The sequence below is a fragment of the Diabrotica virgifera genome, chromosome 8 (assembly GCF_917563875.1).
Source record: "Diabrotica virgifera virgifera chromosome 8, PGI_DIABVI_V3a".
Classification (NCBI taxonomy): domain Eukaryota; kingdom Metazoa; phylum Arthropoda; class Insecta; order Coleoptera; family Chrysomelidae; genus Diabrotica; species Diabrotica virgifera.
Genome location: NC_065450.1, coordinates 117,327,476 through 117,347,356, shown reverse-complemented (window position 1 = coordinate 117,347,356; position 19,881 = coordinate 117,327,476). Strand labels below are relative to the sequence as shown.

At 32.4% G+C, this 19,881-nt stretch overlaps 1 protein-coding gene across 2 annotated transcripts in view; it reads right to left on the bottom strand.

The window, feature by feature from the left end:
• Positions 1 to 19,881, bottom strand: part of LOC114336054 (dedicator of cytokinesis protein 3) — a 403,673-nt gene that overhangs the window by 86,294 nt on the left and 297,498 nt on the right. For both annotated transcript variants that reach the window (XM_050659323.1, XM_050659324.1), the window contains exons 11-13: positions 15,316 to 15,559; positions 9,167 to 9,353; positions 5,037 to 5,290 (exon numbers count right to left, since the gene is read on the bottom strand). In XM_050659323.1, coding sequence (XP_050515280.1) covers positions 5,037 to 5,290; positions 9,167 to 9,353; positions 15,316 to 15,559 — 685 coding nt within the window. The remainder of the gene's footprint in view (positions 1 to 5,036; positions 5,291 to 9,166; positions 9,354 to 15,315; positions 15,560 to 19,881) is intronic.

Genomic DNA, 19,881 nt, shown 5'->3' with positions numbered 1-19,881 from the left:
GGTACTAGAAGTTCACAATAAATGTAATCGATTTATCTCTGGAAGATTAATATGCGTACAAATTTTCATTTTTCTAAATAGAAGCGTTCTGGAGTTATTTAAGAAAAACTAATTACAAGACGCCATCTTCAAAGAGCTCTAGCTCCCTTAGGAAGCATTTTCGGACTTGGTGAATTTGGTTAAATTGTCTTAAAATTGCCTGAGGAATCTCCTGTCTTCATTTTTCGGTAGAGTTTCTGGACACCCTGTATAATTTCGGCCAAGTATCGGGCTGCGTCAGTTTCATCTTTGTTGGCGAGCCACAAATCTTCGAGGGTATACCGACGAGGAACGTTTCATATAAGAAGATTGATTGCATATAAGAAGATTGCATATAAGAAGATTTCGTATTTCTCCACAGTCACAGTTTACATCATCTTAGTCTATTTTTACCATGTTTGATTAAGAGATTGCCTAGAGATTGGTAGTTTCATTGAACCTGGGGAAGATGAAAATATTCGGGAGGTTCATCTTGCACTGTTGCAAGGAAGCTTTACCTGGATTTTAGTCGTTTCACGGTGTTCGGAGCCTGCATATTATGGCATGCCGCTCGTCCGAGATTTGTTTAATTTTCTCCATATATGCTCTGCTACATCTCTGCGTGTTGAGGGATGTGCAAAACCCGCTGAGAGTGGCGTCGGTTTCATGCGTCCCGTTACTATCCTGCATGACTAATTTAGCGCAGTATCAACTTGTTTGGTGTGAGCAGATCTGTGAGCAAAACACAGTGCCTGCGCCGTTGTTCTTAATACGCCAGGTCATGCACCCCATTTACTTCCCGTTAGCTTCCTGAGTATGCCGTTCCTAGTTGTTCCTTTCGCTCTCGTTTTTAAGCAGTGTTGTCTGTAGGTGAGGGACCGGTCCAGAGCTACTTCAAAATATTTAGGTTCTACTTCTTCAAAACTTTTTTCTTGAGAACATATTGCGAGATCTTCAGCATAGAGGAAGTGTTTGGTTACAGTTAGCGTGGGTTGGTCGTGTGTATATATTGAAAAGCATCGGTGTTAAAACGCTTCCCTGTGGGGCGTCGTTCTTTTGAACTCTCCACCTACTTACTTTGCCCTCCAGAATGACGAAAAAACGTCTGTTTTGCAGTAAGATTTATCGGGTCTGCATCCTCCTTGTTGTGAGATGAGGTGCTTATCGACATTTTTCTCTATTCTGGACATATGAGTATCTCATAGAGTTTGAAAAAGTGATACAACAAGGAAAGAGGCTGTAACTACTGGAATTTTCTTTCCTGGTTTTAACAAGGCTATTATTTTAGATTTTGGAATTTCGCAGGATTTACAGCACATGTTATAGAATTGCAAGATCAACTTTTTTGTTCCCTGGCTAGATGCTTTATATCATCCACACATGCAGCTTTCCCGTTTTTAATCTGTTAATACCGTCGTGGAGTTCTTTTAGTGTAAAGGTAGTTCCTAGGTAGTTTATCTCCTGAGCAGGGCTGGATTTACCACTAGGCCGACAAGGCACTGGCCTAGAGCGCCAAATTTATTAGGGCGCGAGTACACATGCCCAAAGCTACGAGTACAATGCCCACAAGTCCAAAGTTAAAAAAATATAAGATCGATGATTTAACATGCCACATAACCGTGAAAATATATTATTTACTAATTCTGTTACTTTTTTTACGTTGTACCTGTAGACCGTGTCACAGCGCAGGTATTTTTTTATAAGATGAATCCCGCTCGCTTTGCTATTTTTTGCCTATATCTGTGTCATTAGTCATCGCCCCCCGCCAACCGCCCCTCCAACCCCTCATTCCCCACGCTGTTCATCTACATGTCACTGCCTGCAGCTCAGGAAACTTTATTGTACCATGAGCTCAGGAAAAGTGTTTAAAACTGATCGCGCAGTATTGGTATTTGTCTGTATCTCCGTCGTACTATAGCATCAGAGGTCGAGTTGTGTTTATTTTTCGAATTTTTGTTGTCGCATTCTGAGAATGAAGGCGCTGTTATTTGTTTGATTTCGTTGTACAGTAATAATTGATATTAATTTAGTTATTATTTATTTAGTTATTGGTATTTTTTGTAATATTATGTGTTATATACAAAACCATTTAAGAAAATTCAGTGCTGTTAAAAAACCAAGTGGTGCGCAGTACAAAAAACTTATCGTAGAGCGGGAATTGAATAAAGAAAAACCTTAGATTATAGAAACGATTACGTTAATCTAAGAGAAAAACTTACTAAACCAACAAAAATTTTTTCTAAAGGAAAAAAGAGCAAATAATGAGAACGACGAGGCCTGCCCGAGTGTTTTATCAGCTAAACTAGTGGTTGAAAATGAAGATGGAGCAGTAGCAGTAAGTGAACACGGTGTTCAAGAGAAAATCTAAGTAAAAGTTGATCGAACCCCCTATTTTTTTGCTTTTATGCTTGCATTATCGCTTGTAGATCAAAAATACGTCAAAATTAAAATCGGCTACGGGGCACTTTTTTGCGCATGCGTCAAATAACATTTTTTTCCATTTATTTTTGTTTTTTTTTATTTTTCTTTATCTGTATAATCGGATTTTCATATATTTTAAAAAGTGTGAGTATGTATATGATATGTATACACACTCACACATATACACACAGACATACACATACACACACAAATATACCGGGTGTTAAATAGTCAAACGGGCCATAGGAACCAATGGGGAATTCTAAACTGTTGAATTCCTGCTTCCCTAATTCTTTTAAATCGAAAGTCATGAGAAACTATTTGTAAAGGACTGAAATCTGTATTAAAAACATATGTAAAAATAATTGTTCTACGAATTAAACACATTCCAAATGTTGCAAAAACGTAAAACAATTGCCAGAGTATTATTAGTCCAATCGACCTCTAAAAGTCAGATTTGACCTCTAAAAATCTTATGAACAAACTGACTTCATTTGCTACAAAATGCAAAAATTAGACACCAAAACTGAACATATTTTATCTTTAAAATGCATTTGGATTTTTGTCAAAAGGACGCTCTGATCAAAAGATATTGAATTTTGACCGTCTAGTTGATACAAATTCTATTTAAAAAATTGAGTTCGCGAGTGTAACTGACATTTAAAATCGCTGGTCGCTTCAAGCGTTGTTTCTGAAGGAACGGTTCATTCTGCACAAAAAATGCTAACAAATATTTTTGTTCAATATCTGAGCTGCAATTTGTTTGAATCATTTTTTTATACGGCCTAAACATATTCTTGGTAATATGAAGTTTTCGATTTCCCCCTCTACGACGGGTGGTTTTAGGGGGAAGCCCGGGGGTAGGACTGGCAATCTTTTTTGCATCTTTTTTGGGGTACCAAAGTTGATATTTTTAGCAAAATTCAGCTAGTTCGTATGGTTTTTAGAGGTCAAATATGACTTTTAGAGGTCGATTGGACTAATAATTCTCTGGCAATTGCTTTATATTTTTGCAAAATTTTTAAATGTTTTTAATTCGTAGAACAATTTTAACATTTGTTTTTCATACAGATTTCAAGTCCTCTACAAATAGTTTCTCATGACATTTGATTTAAAATAATTAGTAAAGCAGAAATTCAAGAGTTTAGAATTCCCCATTGTTTCCTATGGCCGTTTGACTTTTCAACACCCGGTATATTTGTGTGTGTATGTATATGTCTGTGTGTATATGTGTGAGTGTGTATACATATCATATACATACTCACACATATTAAAATATATGAAAATCCGATTATACATATAAAGAAAAGTAAAAAAACAGGAAAATAAATAGAAAAAATCTTCTTTTAGGCATGCGCAAAATAGTGCCCCGTAGCCGATTTTAATTTTGATGTATTTTTGATATACAAGGGATAATGCAAGCATAAAAGCAAAAAAATAGGGGGTTCGATCAACTTTTATTTAGATTTTCTCTTGAACACCGTGTGAAGAGGACAAAACCGAGCAAGCTACGAAAACGAAAACACTGTATTTAGATGATGATATGAACTGTAACGTAGTTGATGATTATGATGTTGGTGATAATGTCTGTTCTGATAACCGACAACATTATTAATGAGTTTGCTGCTGCAAATAGTTGAATAAAGCCCATAGTCTGATCTGTGACTTGATTTATAGCTACTGTAGGTTCCAGTAACAAACATTTTAAGGTAGCCATATTATTTATGTGTTTAAGAAAACTGTAAGCACTCACAGTGTATTATTTTATGTTATATGATCACTATTAACTACTATTGTTAAAACCTTAGAAAACATTAATTACGGTTATTTTGTATTTATAATTTTCAATCCTTAGCACACTTCTCTTTTATAACCATAGAGTATTTGCTGCATAGATGGTTTGGCGTGTTCTCATTAGTTCTTTGAATTCGCCGGGCATCCCGGGAGAATATGGTTATTTACATCCTTCGGGGATGCAGCAGCTTAAAATCTAGCAGTTCTGCATACTAAACGTGTAATACAATTTACACATAAAATGTAAATGAGCTGTTTCACAAAAACAGTGCTATCAACAATTGTCAAGGAGCAGTTATTTATAACTTGCGATATATTTTTTTTAATCAAAGCAAAGATGCAAAATGCGTTATTATTATATTAATGTCCGAATGGTCTATTACTTGACAAATAATGACATTATTTCGAAGTCTATTAAGTACGATATAACGCCCAAGGGCGTGTTATTGAAAAATAACGCCCTAGGGCTTATTAAATTTAAATAACGAGTTAAATACTGTCAAATTGACAAATAAAACTCTAAGTAAAACTATGGTTACCACAATTATTACGTTACGACTATTTCTGGTAAATTTACTTATTTGAAAACTAATTAATTCAAAATTCAATCAAATTTTTTGCATATAAAGAATAATTTAGTCGGACATGAAACGTTGAAGGCACCACGGGTATTATAATAATAGCGCTTTCGGTCAACGTATTATATACCTCAAGCGTTATTATCTTTATAATACCCTTGGTACCTTAATAACTATATTGTACGCTGATAAAGTTATACTTACGAATGTTAACAATATACTTACAAAAACTTTAACATCCTTGTCAATACTAGTTAGAATAGTCTGAATGAGGACTTCTAGGATAGCTACACATAGAGTATCCACATCATGGTGTATACAGTTATTGACTTTTCCGTGTTCATCTCCAGACTTCCGTTGCTTAAACAAGTAACCTAAGATTTCTCCGAGGATATCTGTACAAAGTTTTAGTTCCTCCCTTCTTATCAAGTGGTACCTTAAGTGCTTGCACGTTGTCGCAAGAAGAATGTTACGAGATTCTGAAATAAATATACAAAATTATTACTATTACAAAAAATATACTGATAAAATTATAAAAATTAAACTTTTCAAAGACAAGTTGGCAACGATCATAGAATCGTTTTTGTCGTTGTGGTACAAGACTGTCACATCCGGCAATGATTAAATCGATACAGAAGGAAGGTAATTGTAAGTTGTGACCGACAAGAATTAAAAAATATAAAATATTTAAGTTCCCACATAATAAAGAAAAATTATATCTAAGATTCTGATCAAGATGGAAGACCGACGAAGATCTTCTTCTTCCTCTTTATAAGCAATTCTGCTTGCTCATTGGCGGATAGATACCTCTATGGAAGGTTGTCACTCCATCTTTAGCGTGGTCGGCTGATACTTCTTCTACCGATCGGTGATTTATCTCTTTCAATTTTGACCTAACGTGTCTCCCCATTCTTGTTATGTGGTTATTCCGTTCTTTTTTTCTATTTAGTGTACATTCGTGTATACACTGTACATTATTGTCTTCTAATGTCTTCACTCCTTTTTCGATCTCTCAGCGTATTTTTTGTATAATTCTTATAATTCTTCTCAGAACTCTCATCTCTGTCGTTTCCAATAGTCTTTGTGTTGTGGCTGTATCGGGTATTATTTCTGATGCATATGTCATTATTGATCTTGCACTGGCTTTATAAATTCTTGACTTCATCTCAGTGTTAATATGTCGGTTTAGCCATATAGTGTTATTGAGACATCCTTTCAATCTATTTGTTTTTTGTACTTGATTTCTCACTTCTTTATCCAGGTCTCCGTAGCTCAGCGGTCGGGAAACCGGGGTAAATTACCCCAAATGGGGTAAAAATGAAATTTTTGGGGGTAAAAATGAAAGTTTTGTGAGTAAAAAGTATATATGTATTTTTAATTTGCTATTTTATAAACCTGTTAGTATTTTTTTCAACTTAAACAATATACGCCCGATTTCATAATAAAGTTAAAAGAGGCTTTAATCAATACATAATGAATTAGTTAAAGCCTCGTTTAATTTAAAGTATCCTTTAACTTTACACAAATAGAAGACAAGGGTACAATGACACCACAGTGTGTTGTATGTATGAAGGTACTGACTTCAGAATCTTTCAAAAAAATTCAATTGAAGAAATATTTAGATAATTTGCATTCACACCTGTCTTCCAAACCGCAAGAATACTTTGCAAATTTAGAAATATCTGTTAAAAGACAAAGATTGAATAGCAACTTGTTTGGTACATTTGATCAGCGTTCAGCATTGAAGTAGCTTTGAAGTAGCCTGGTTGATTGCTCGAAATACGAAACCATAAACTATTGGTGAAGATTTGGTTAAACCAGCTGCTGTAAAAATGACAGAGATTATGTGTGGTCAAAAAGAAGAGACGAAACTGAATTCAGTGCCCTTGTCTGCGAGAATTGTGAAAGCACGAATTTCTATATTAGCAGAAAATGTGAACGAACAGGTTATTTCCGCATTAAAACAGGCTAAATATTTTGCTATTCAGCTTGATGAGACAACTGATTTTAGTAGCAATTCACAGCTAATGTTCGCTACAGAGGTGAAGATAATTTTGAAAAGGAATTGCTGGTTTGTTCTCCTCTCGAGTTAATATCTCGTGGAATTGATGTCTACAATAAAGTAAATGAATACTTCAATGCGCAAAGTTTAAAATGGGAAAATTGTATTTCTGTATCTTTGGATGGAGCTCCAGCTATGCTGGGTCATATTAATTGTTTTTCGGTTTTCGTAAAAAAAAATAACCCAAATATTGAAGTTACTCACTGTATGATATGATCCATCGCCAGGCCCTTATGGTCAAATATTTAGAACCTACACTAGAAGTGGTCATGCATGATGTCATCAAGATTGTAAATTTTATCAAGGGATATGCACTAAATACGCGGCTATTTCGTGAATTATGTCAGGACGGAGAAGCTGAATATACGGACCTACTTTATTATACATAAGTAAGGTGGCTCTCTCGCGGAAATGTTCTAAATCGAGTATGGACTCTCAAAACTGAAGTCGAAATTTTTATGGTTGATCAAAAAATATTCTCGCAGATAAGTATAAAAACTCTTCTTGGGTTGCATATCTCGCATATTTAGCGGACATTTTTGTGAATATAAATATACAAGTATTAAACAAACAATTGCAAGGAAATAAAATTAATATCATTGCAGCGAGAGAAATAGTGTAAACGTTTGGATTAAAGCTGCAATATTGGAGACAGAAAGTAGAACAGAACAAGATAGCTTCTTTTTCAAACTTTGTTAGCTTTGTTTTTGGAAGATTGCGAAAATATTGCTTTTGCTGACATCAAGGATACAATTGTGACACATCTTATCAAACTCAGAAAGCGGTTTTCAGATTACTTTCCAGATCTTGATACACGTACTGTCAGTTGGATTGTAGATCCTTTTAAATGTGAAATTGCTATGATACCAGAAGAAATTGCTGCCATTTGGAACAACATATCAACATACAAGACTGTATTCAAATCGCTCTTACATCAAAAAGTCCCAATTTTGAAGCAATTGTATCGAACATGAAACATCACTTCTCCAAAACGTGAAGGAAGAATGTTTTTAATTATTCTTTTTTTTTCTAATTTTTTTTCTAATTTTTGTTTGTACCACCATTATTATTATTATTATAATTTGTTACAGTACCCCAAATTGTCAACCCTCAATAACTGTAACCCAATGGGTTTTAATTTGTTATATATTAAAAATGAATAACCATTGAAAATGGTTATTCATTTTTGATTTACATTTACTCTGTGTGGAGTATGAAGGGAACCAGTCTCGTTGGAACTTTACCGCGCTGAGCAGATGTGACGTGAATTGTAAATTGTAGAATTCCCTCATCTTCCTTAGTCTCAGCATCCGTATGGCTTGCAAATTGTAGAAGCCTCGGAGGTGTAACCAGAGAAGGTTCCCATTGTTTTCATTCTGGTGGGATATGTTATATGCCATTAGAGTGAAAACTTAGTCTTTTGTTATATATTACTTATATTACTATTATTACCGTTATGTATTACTAGGTATTACATTGATAAATTGAATAAACGGTGTTTAAATTAAATTTAGTTATTGTTTTCTTTTTAAAATTATCATGGGGGCTATAATATGAAAGATGCTAAAAAGAGGCGATTTCGTTTTTTTTGCTCTTCGCGATGGGGTAATATCAACTTACACAAAAATTTTTTGGGGTAATGATTAAAAAAGTTCATTGACCGCTGCCGTAGCTTGACAATGTAATTCCAAGGTATTTTATTTCCATTAGTTTTTCAATACTGATACCATCAATTTCTATTTTACATCTGATTGGTTCTTTACTGATTACTATTGTTTTATTTTTCTGAGATGAAATTGTCATATTGAATTATTTTGCTCTTATGTGAAATCTGTGGACTAATCGTTGCAGACTATCTTCATCTTAAGCTATCAATATTGCGTGGTCTGCGTAACAGAGTATTTTTACCTCTTTGTTTCCCATTCTGTATTCTCTTCCTTTGTTGACGTTTTTGATGATTTCATCCACGACGAAAGATTAAAGATAATAATAAGAATGAATGCGACAAAATCAGTATCTAATAAAATAAAAATACGCATCAGAATAGCCAAAGATAATTGGTTAAGCAACAATTGTATAGAGATAGAATCACTATAACAAAAACATGATTAATGTAACCTTCATAAAAGGTTAACACAGCTGCATCTCTCTGTCTCTCTATCTCTCTCTCTCTATCTCTCCATCCCTATCTCTCTCTCTCTCTCTCTCTCTCTCTCTCTCTCTCTCTCTCTCTCTCTCTCTCTCTCTCTCTCTATCTCTATCTCAATAATATTTAAACTGGAGTTAAACTTACCATCATCCTGAAAGAGTTTACCAGTGACGATGTTTTTAATACATGATAATTTAGCTTGAATCAATAAAACAGGCAAATCTCTTGGTAAAGAATCTAGCATGTTCGCTGCAAGTCTTGTTACTTCTAAAGGAGGAAGAACGTCAATTAGCTGTTCATATACAGAACTGATTGTTATTAGTAGTGCAACCTAAAAATTAAGAAATAGTAAATGAGTTCAAAACATCTTATGCCACTCATTTTGGGTGTATTAAGAAATTGTGGATGAAAAATGTTTCCAGTTGTAACGATTACTCCTAAGTTGTATAAATCTGGGTTTCAGTATTTGTGAAGTGTGATATATATATTTTTTAACAATGTATGCGAGATGTTCGAAATTACAGTAGTTCAGTGGCGTACCCAGAATTTTGCTCTGGGGTGGGGGGTTGGCTTGGGCACCGAAATTTTTTTATATTGTTTGTAAAAGACAAGTTACATTTTGCTACTATTATTTATATATTTTATATTTTTTATATGCCCTGGGAGGGGTTTTAACCCCAACCCCCCCGTGTGCGCCACTAGAGTAGTTTCATGTAGACATATTTTTGTTTTAATTTTAAAAATACAATGTCGATGCTCTGTCTTCTTGTCTTCATTTCTATATTCTTCATGTTATCTATGTGATTTTTGCATCAAAAATATTATTTTTGATGTTTCAATTTCCAACAAAAAAATTTAAAATATAAAATTAAATATTTTTATAAAAATGTATACCATTTTTATTCAGTTCCAATGCGAAAGCAAAACTGCCTTAATATTTTCACTTAGTTCAGAGAGCGCAAACCAGCACTATAAATCGATGATTTTCGCCTCTTATTAGAGGCATCATCAGAGAGGCATAGGCTTGCTTATCTCGCATTGCAACTGACGTGCTTGTAGTAGGTGTCTAGCGACATCTGCTAAATAAAAGTCAAAGTTTTTCATCCTAATAAAAATATTTAAAAATATTTTTAAAAGATATTTAATTGAAAAACTTATTGGACCATTTTCCTGGTAACACCTCCATGGCTTCTAAAAATTGCAAGCGAGATTGATGCAGCAATGAAGACAAGAGGAAATTCTAAAATTTGCAATTCACAACCCCTTCTGCACAGCTTGGTAAATTCCAACGGAAAATGGACCTAGTTTAGTATTACATACTAGTATACTATTAGTATGTCTATACACTAATAGTATTACTCCTATCGAGTAACTAGGTCCATTTTCCGTTGGAATTTACCAAGCTGTGCAGACGGGGTTGTGAATTGCAAATTTTAGAATTCCCTGTTGTCTTCATTGCAGCATCCATCTGCCTTGCAATTTTTAGAAGCCATGGAGGTGTTACCGGGAAAATGGTCCAATAAGTTTTTCAATCCAATATTAGGCTATTGATTATATTCAAAATAAGATAGCTAAAAAGAACTACAACGTTAACGGGGTTTTATTATTTCATATGGTCAATGGACATCTATATATGAAAAAACCGCGGAGTGCTACCATTTAAAGGGGTGCGTTTTTGAGAAATGGGTGAATTAGTCCCTGGGCACAGGTTACATTAGGGTGAGTTCTATGAACTTTTGATACAAATACGTCTACATAAAAATTGTCCCTGGTTAAATTTCCTATCTAAATATAACTTTTTAAAGTCAAAGATACTTTTTTTTACAAAAATATATTCAAAAGAAAAAGCACAAAGAAACCCAAAAGAAAGAAATTTTGTTTTTTGTCCCATAACTTTTGTCCACGGGGATATAGGTATAGACATTGCTTCACAGAAAAAAAACTTACATATTTTCTCTTTTAAATGATGTTTGGTAGAGGTCATTAGGATTTACAGTTTTCGAAATATGATTTTTCAAAGTTCGCCACTCACAGCAATTTTGGGCAATTTTCCTTGTTATTTCGCAAATATTGTTCTGTAACTTTTTTCTACGTAACTTTAGGTATATGTAAAGGTACTCATAATAGGAATAGAAATCAATTACCTTTAAAATGGTCTACTGTATAACGTTGTACGACTTTTTTTAAAGAGATTGTGGTTTTTCAAGATTTTATACTTTTAACGATTTTTTTATAATATAATATAAAAATAAAACAAAATTATTATATAATATATTATATATTATACAGGGTGTCCCGAAAAGATTGGTCATAAATTATACCACAGATTCTGGGGTCAAAAATAGGTTGATTGAACCTCACTTACCTATATACAATAGTGCACTCAAAAAAAGTTACAGCCCTTTGAAGTTACAAAATGAAAATCGATTTTTTTCATATATCGAAAACTCTCAGAGATTTTTTATTGAAAATTGACATGTGGCATTTTTACGACAGCAATATCTTAAAAAAAAATTAAGTAAAATTTGTGCACCCCATACAAATTTTATGGGGGTTTTGTTCCCTTAAACCCCCCCAAACTTTTGTGTACGTTCCAATTAAATTATTATTGTGGCACTATTAGTTAAATAAATTATTTTTAAAACTTTTTTACCTCTTAGTACTTTTTCGATAAACCAGTGTTTATCGAGATATTTTGAATATTTGTCGAATCCACCACATATTTGTATATGGTTAAGTACGGTTATAGAGACCTGTTAATAATCTGAAAATTTATTTATAATTTACATTTTTAGGTATATTTTGAAAAAGAAGCTACATCTCGATAAAAGGTGACTTATGAACAAAAGACTAAGAGACAAAAGTTTTAAAAACACTGTGTTTAACTAATGGTACCACAATAATAGTTTAATTGGAACGTACACAAACATTAGGGGGGTTTAAAGGAACAAAACCCCCATAAAATTTTTACGTAAATATATTGAAAAAGAAGCCGCATCTCAATAAAAACTGGCTTATCGAAAAAATACTAAGAGGCAAAAAAGTTTTAAAAACGTTGTGTATAACTAATGGTACCACAATAATGAATTAATTGGAACGTACACAAAAGTTTGGGGGGGTTTAAAGGAACAAAATCCCCATAAATTTTTTATCGGGTGGACAAATTTCACTATAATTTTGTTTTAAGATGTTCCTGACATAAAAATTATAAATGTCCATTTTCAATAAAAAATCTCTAATAGTTTTCGATATATTGAAAAAAATCGATTTTCATTTTGTAACTTCAAAGGGCTGTAACTTTTTTTGTGAGCACATTTGGACTAAGGTAAGTTAGGTTCAATCGAACTATTTTTGACCCCAGAATGTGTGGTATAATTTATGACCATTCTTTTGGGGACACCCTGTATAATACCTAATATTAAAAAAAAATTATTTTTTACATTTTTTACGATTATTTTTGAAATTTCTCATTATAACTTTTTTTCTTGTACATGAATATACTATCTATATATTGCGCAACAAAGAGGGCTTACTTTCTGTTCTTTAAAATCTTTCAATCTGTTCTTTCTGATCTATATTTAAATACATAATGGAAACCGAGTTATTCTTTGATATTTTTTTACCTGTATTATTTAAAATATTTCTTTTACAAAAATTAAAAAAACATTAGTCTTAAAAAACATCACTTTAGTTAAAATTATTTAAACGTTGACATTTAAAAAAATTTCAAAATCAAAGGCCATCTCTTCGTTAGCATTAGCTTCAATATCTTCCTCTGACACCTCAGTTATCTTAGAGTTCCCACAATAAGTACCCATGCACATGCACCCTTTGCAGAATATTGAACAACTAATTCCTATCTTCCTACAACCGCAGTTTTTTGTACATCCTTTGGTTATATTTACATGCTATTTTTTCAAGCAAAGCTTGTAGTGCAGGAGCTTTGACAGTAAATATTGGAATTAATCCATATTTTCAAGTTTGCCCGGCCGAGTCAAGTGGATCAAAAGTATTACCTATAAAAAATAAGATTTAATCATAACACACAATCACATAAAAAGTTATAATGGGGAATTTAAAAAATAATCCTAAAATCAAAAATCGTTGCAAGTACTTACTACAATTTGAAAAAGCATATCTTATTCAAAAATAACCCTAGAATTTTTATAATACACCATTTTAAAGTAAACAGAATAAGCTTTCTTTTTTATTATATAATATATACTATATATAAAAAAAGTTATAATGGGAAATTTAAAAAATAATCGTAAAAATATAAAAACTCGTTAAAAGTCTTGAAAAAGATAACCTCTTTAAAAGAAGTCGTACAACATTATACAGTAGACCATTTTAAAGGTAATTAATTTCTATTCCTCTTACATGTACCATTGCATATACCTAAAGTTACGTAGAAAAAAGTTACAGAACAATATTTGCGAAATAACAATTAAAATTGCCCAAAATTGCTGTGAGTGGCGAACTTTGAAAAATCATATTTCAAAAACTGTAAATCCTAATGACCTCTACCAAACATCATTTAAAAGAGAAAATATGTAAGTTTTTTTTTCTGTGAAGCAATGTCTATACCTATATCCCGTGGACAAAAGTTATGGGACAAAAAACAAAATTTCTTTCTTTTGGGTTTCTTTGTGCTTTTTCTTTTGAATATATTTTTGTAAAAAAAAGTATCTTTGACTTTAAAAAGTTATATTTAGATAGGAAATTTAACCAGGAACAATTTTTATGTAGACGTGTTTGCACCAAAAATGCATAGAACTCACCCTAATGTAACCTGTGCCCAGGGACTAATTCACCCATTTCTCAAAAACGCACCCCTTTAAATGGTAGCACTCCGCGGTTTTTTCATATAGAGAGATTCATTGACCATATGAAATAATAAAACCCCGTTAACGTTGTAGTTCCTTTCTATAGTACATAATCAATAGCCTACATCTTTTAAAAATATTTTTAAATATTTTTATTAGGACGAAAAACTTTGACTTTCAAATATTTTTAATTATGAATTGTGGTTTATTCCCAAAAAAGTGTAGTAGATAATTATTAATGAAAATATGACACGATAAAGAAGCTTTACCGTGGTTGTTGTTGCCTAATCATATTAGAAACATGTTAAGGATATTTAGGTAGTTTAGATTTTTTTAAGGAAAGCCGGGTGAGATTTTAATTCCATTTTTCATGGATAAAACTAGGTTGTAGTCCAGAAGGGATGTCATTTGATCTTGCATGGCGAGCTACCCCACATATTATTCTTTTAACATTTAGGGGATGTCAATAGTAGTGTAAATTTAAAATCGCAACTGAATTGCGCCGTAACGTTAGCGGCCATCTTGAATTTAAAGGAAAATCGTTTTTGCTCAGTATCTTCGCCACTTTCGACAAAAATGGTACATACCTAAGAACTGAAATTGTTGTAAATGCGATTTCCTACAATGTGTTCTTTGAATGTGAAATGAAAAGTTGAAATTGTAGGAAATCGCAGTTGGAACAATTTAAGTCCTTACCATTTTGAACAGTTGAAAATGGCCGAGATATTGAACAAAAACAATTACTATAAAATCAGTCCCCGCAAGATCTTACGCTCGCACGTTTACCGCATACGTACAAACTTAAATATTGATTTTAGCAAAAAAAATTACGGAGATCAAAATTGCATGAAATATATTTCTCTCAATTTTTGTTTGTGTATATTTATGTCCTAAAGTTAATAATAAAGGAGGTAATTCAATAATTAAACTTACTATAATTAGTCACTATTTTCTCTCAACCCGAAAAATATCAACCCCACGAAAAAAATTGTAAAGAAAAAATTGTAGTACTCGCATTTCAGTCCATTTTTTTTCGAAAAGTTGAAAATGGCGAAGATATTAAGCAAAAACGGTTCTTCTTTAAATTCAATATTGCGGCTAACGGGGCGGCGGAATTCAGTTACGCTTTTAAAGTTACAATTCTATTGACCCCCCCCCCTAAAGGTTAGAATAATAAAATTTGGGGTAGTTGGCCATACAAAGTTACGCCTTTTTTCGTCCAATTCGACAGGACCATTGATTTTAATTGTCATACAAATTTTTGTGAATGAGGTATGAAACTATGGATAAAGTTTAACATCGAAATACGCAACTATGTATTTGTATTTGTATCTAGGGACACAATTTATACTTTCAAGATTTTTTACTTAGCTTTCCCGATCACTTATTAACAGTAAAATTAAAAATGTTACTTCTAATTTTCTATAAGGCTCGTATAAAAATAGGTATTAAAATATAGATATCTACCTGGGTATTAATGATGTGGTTATCAGTTATGGATAACATTTTGTTCAAAGACACAAAAACACTGAAAAGGTCCCTTCGAAAACTATCTTCAAAATGACCTCCGGTTGCTCGCGAAAATAGAAGTCTGCTTTGGATGATGAGCTTGAAAATATACTCCAAACTTTTGAAACATTTTTGAATCGGTTCTTGTTTTTCAAAAGATGAAACCCAATCTGCACAATGTTGTACACTGGTGAGAAGACCCCTAGAACATAAAAATACATATTAAAAAATATTTCTACAAGATAGGTCTATAGTCCGTTCTTTAACGGTAAAATATTGCAAAACCTCTAAATTTTAAAGAACCGCTTGAATTGACATGAAATTTGGCATACTCATAGCTAACAAGTCAAAGAAAAAAAAATGATATTGTGCCGATATGTGCTTTTGCCCTGGGGGTGGTTTTCACCCCCTCTTGGGGGTGAAAAAATATTCTTCCAAAGAGAGTCAGGAAATGGATAAACTGGCTAATTTTAAGTAACTTTTGTCATATAGAGTTTTTTCACTAAGTCAATACTTTTCGAGTTATTTGGCAGTGAATATGTTCATTTTTTCAACAAAATAACCACGCTTTTAGACGGTTTTTCGCAAATAACTCAAATAGTGAGTATTTTGTCGAAAAAACATTTTTAGCAAAAATATAGCCTGTAAAAAATTTTAAAAATGGTGTATATATCACGTCTCTACACCTAGTGGAAGCAGCGTTCATATTCGTCAAATTCCAAATGGAATATTTTAACGTGAAATAACCAAAAATGAAGCACATTTTGGGGAAAACTCATTACAACGTATTTAAAGTATTTAAAAAAAAGCTTCATTTTTGTTTTAAAAAAAAATTCTAGCATCAAAATTAAACAAGTTACGCTCAAAATAAAGTTAGTCCCTTTTGGTTTTGGTAAAAAAATCGAGAAAATCACCCCCTAATTAGTATCTTAAATGAACTTAATTGTTACAACTTCACAAGTTTCTTGACTCGCGTATATATTGTTTACATTATCTGTAAGTTTCATCGGTTCAAAGTCCTTATTATTGAATCGGCTGTAGTTAAAATGGGTTGAACGAGTCACTGATCACGAATGTATGCAAATTTAGAAACACCATATCTCAATCAATTTTTGTCTAACAGAAAAACAAAAAAATAGATGATATTGAGAGGAGCAAATCTGACTTTTTTGTGCTTCGAGATTTTTGGTATCTCTAACAATTTTTAAGTTATTTTGAGAAAAAGCATATTTTTAAAAATTTAAATTTTTAAAAATTTTACTTTGAAACCAAATTTTTTCAAAAATAAGCACTTTAAATCGATGAAACTTACAGATCATATAAACACAATATAAGTAAAATAATTTGTGGAGCGGTAACGATTAATTTCATTTAAGTTGCTAATTAGGATGTGGTCTTCCCGATTTTTTTTTTGCAAAAACAAAAGGAACCAACTTTATTTTGAGCGTAACGTGCTTAAATTTAATGCTTGAAACTTTTTGTAAAAACAGAAATAAAGCTTTTTTAAGCACTTTAAAAAAGTTATTAAAAGTTTTTCCCAAAAAGTGCTTAATTTTTTGGATATTTCACGTCGAAATATTCTATTTGAAATTTGGTGAATATGAATCTATTTTTCATTGGCTATAACTCTGGTTCTACGAGATCTAGAGACCTAAAGTGTACACCATGTTTTTTACTTTTTTATAGGCTATATTTTTCCCAAGAACGTTTTTTTCGACAAAATACTTACTTTTTGAGTTATTTGCGAAAAACCGTCTAAAAATGTGGTTATTTTGTTGAAAAATGAACATATTCACTCGCAAATAACTCGAAAAGTGTTGACTTGGCGAAAAAGCTCTATAGAACAAAAGTTACTTAAAATTAGTCAGTTTACCCATTTCCGGACTTATTTTGGACACATATTTTTTCATCCCCAAGAGGGGGTGAAAGTCACCCCCAGGGCAAAAGCACACATCGGCACAATATCACTTTTTTTCTTTGACATGTAAGCTATACGTATGCCAAATTTCATGTCAATTCAAGCGGTTCTTTAAAATTTAGAGCAAAAACCGTAAAAGAATGGACTACTAGTAGCTATACATCATGTAGGTAGAATGAATAGGTAAGTATATTTCACTGATTGTTTTAAAATGTCACTAGACTTGGCAGTATTTCCAACGATACACGACAATTAGACCGAAATCATTAGACCGAAAGCAGTAGACCGAAAGCAGTAGACCGAACTCATTGGACCGAAAATCACTTTACCGAAACCTCACTAGACCGAACAGCATTAGACCGAAATGGTACATACATTGTAGTAGTACAGATACAAAAAAGATTGCAGTAAATTATGCTAAGATTTTGTATATGTGTCTTTTTGTTTATTGTATTATTAAAAACAAAAAAATAAACAAAAAACAAAGCAAAAAAAAACAACTTCTAAACTATTTTTAGTATTTAATTTTTAGTATCGTACATAATAAATAAAAAATAAAACCAAAATAAATAAAAACAAAAAAATAAGCAAAAAACAAAGCAAAAAAATCAACATCTAAACTATTTTTAGTATTTAATTTTTAGTATTGTACATAATAAATAAAAAATAAACCAAAAACAAATAAAAATAAAAAAATAAACAAAAAACAAAGCAAAAAAACAACCTTTCATAACTCGCCAGTAGGTACTTTGTGCTGCCAGTCCTAAGCCTGGATAAAGGGTGAAGGGAGGTTGATGTTACCCTTGCTCAGATTACAATCCTCTTTGCTGTACTATGTAACTAATGCTGTTCGTTCTCTTGCTTTTCGGTCTCCTACTGTTCAGTCTAGTGAGGTTTCGGTAAAGTGCTTTTCGGTCTAATGAGTTCGGTCTACTGCTTTCGGTCAAATGATTTCGGTCTCTTTACAGTAAACCATTTCCAACACTATAGAAACATAGTTTTGTGGTACCAATATTTAAATTAGGAGACACCGTAGTAAAATAGTAATATGTACACTTTCTACTCCCAGAGATAGCCGAGGAACAATGCAGATGCGTACCAGGAAAAGGAATGCATGAGCAGATATTGAACACCAGACAGATAATAGAAAAAGCAGGGGAACACAATATATCAATGCTGCTCTGTTTCGTAGATTACACAAAAGCTTTCGACTTAGTAAAATCGATCCCCTCTGGAGTATAATGGAAAATATGGCAGTACGTAACAACCTAGTTAACCGAATAAGAAATCTGTATAATAAAAACTCAGGAAAAGTTACATGGAATATATTCAAATGCGTTCAAAATAAAGAAAGGAACTAGACAGGGATGTATACTATCAACATTACTATACAAACATAAATATTATTCTAAATATACACGGTGTAACAAAAAGGTAGGTCAAAAATTAAATCACACATTCTGGGACCAAAAATAGTTCGATTAAACCTAACTTACATTAGTACAAATGTGCACAAAATGTGCATAAAAAAGTTACAGTCTTTTGAAGTTACAAAATGAAAATCGATTTTTTTCAGTGTATCTAAGACTGTTAGAGATTTTATATTGAAAATAAACATGTGATTTTCTTGTGGCAGGAACATCTTTAAAAAAATAACAGTGAAGTTTGTGCACCCCACAAACATTTCATGGGGGTTTTGTTACCTTAAACCCGCCAAATATTTGTGTACGTTCCAAATAAATTATTATTGTGGTACCATTAGGTAAACACAATGTTTTTAAAGCTTGCTTGCCTCTTAGTACTTTTTCGATAAGCCAGTTTTTATCGAGATATTTTGAACATTTGTAAAATCCACCACATATTTGTAAATGGTTAAATAAGATTATAGAGACCTGGTAATAATATTATGAAGATAATATTCTATAATCTTACTTAACCATTTACAAATGAAGGGTACAGGCAAAGAAGGTACTATGTCAACTTTTGCAAAAAATTAGTTTCTGGTCCCCTCTGTTAGTCACTGATCTAGACTACGATTCTATAAATCAATCACTGCTATGAACGTGTTCAGTCAGGAATAACAACATATTTTAATTTCTCTAGTCAGGCTAAGAAAGTGGTAAGTCTGCGCGATCCCGGAGAAAAAAGTGCTATGTAATTTTTTTAGGGGGGCTGATACCATGGCTGTAATTCCAGCAAATTTAGTAAACAAACGTGATTTCATCACTGCACTTGTGTTTATTACAAACACTGCATAATGGAGATAATTGACATAACGACATTCCGCCTTCAACTATAAGTAGTAAAAAAATAATGAAATATGAAAAATTAAGTGATGTAAATAAATTAATAAAGGGCCTAGCCGGGTAAGATGGTGAAAAGTGCCCCCAACTCAATTTAAATTCCATATAGGTCACTTTTTAGCACATATAGAGGAACTCACTTTCTGAAATTTTTAGCCCCCTAGGTGGTCACGTGACCCCCCTAGAGCCTAATTACGCTTTTTATGTTTTTATTTTTTATCTCAGCCGTGTCAAGAGTTAGCCAAAAACTTTATTTAAAAAAGTTGTAAGTTTCAAAAGTCTATATGAAAATTTTTTTTTAAA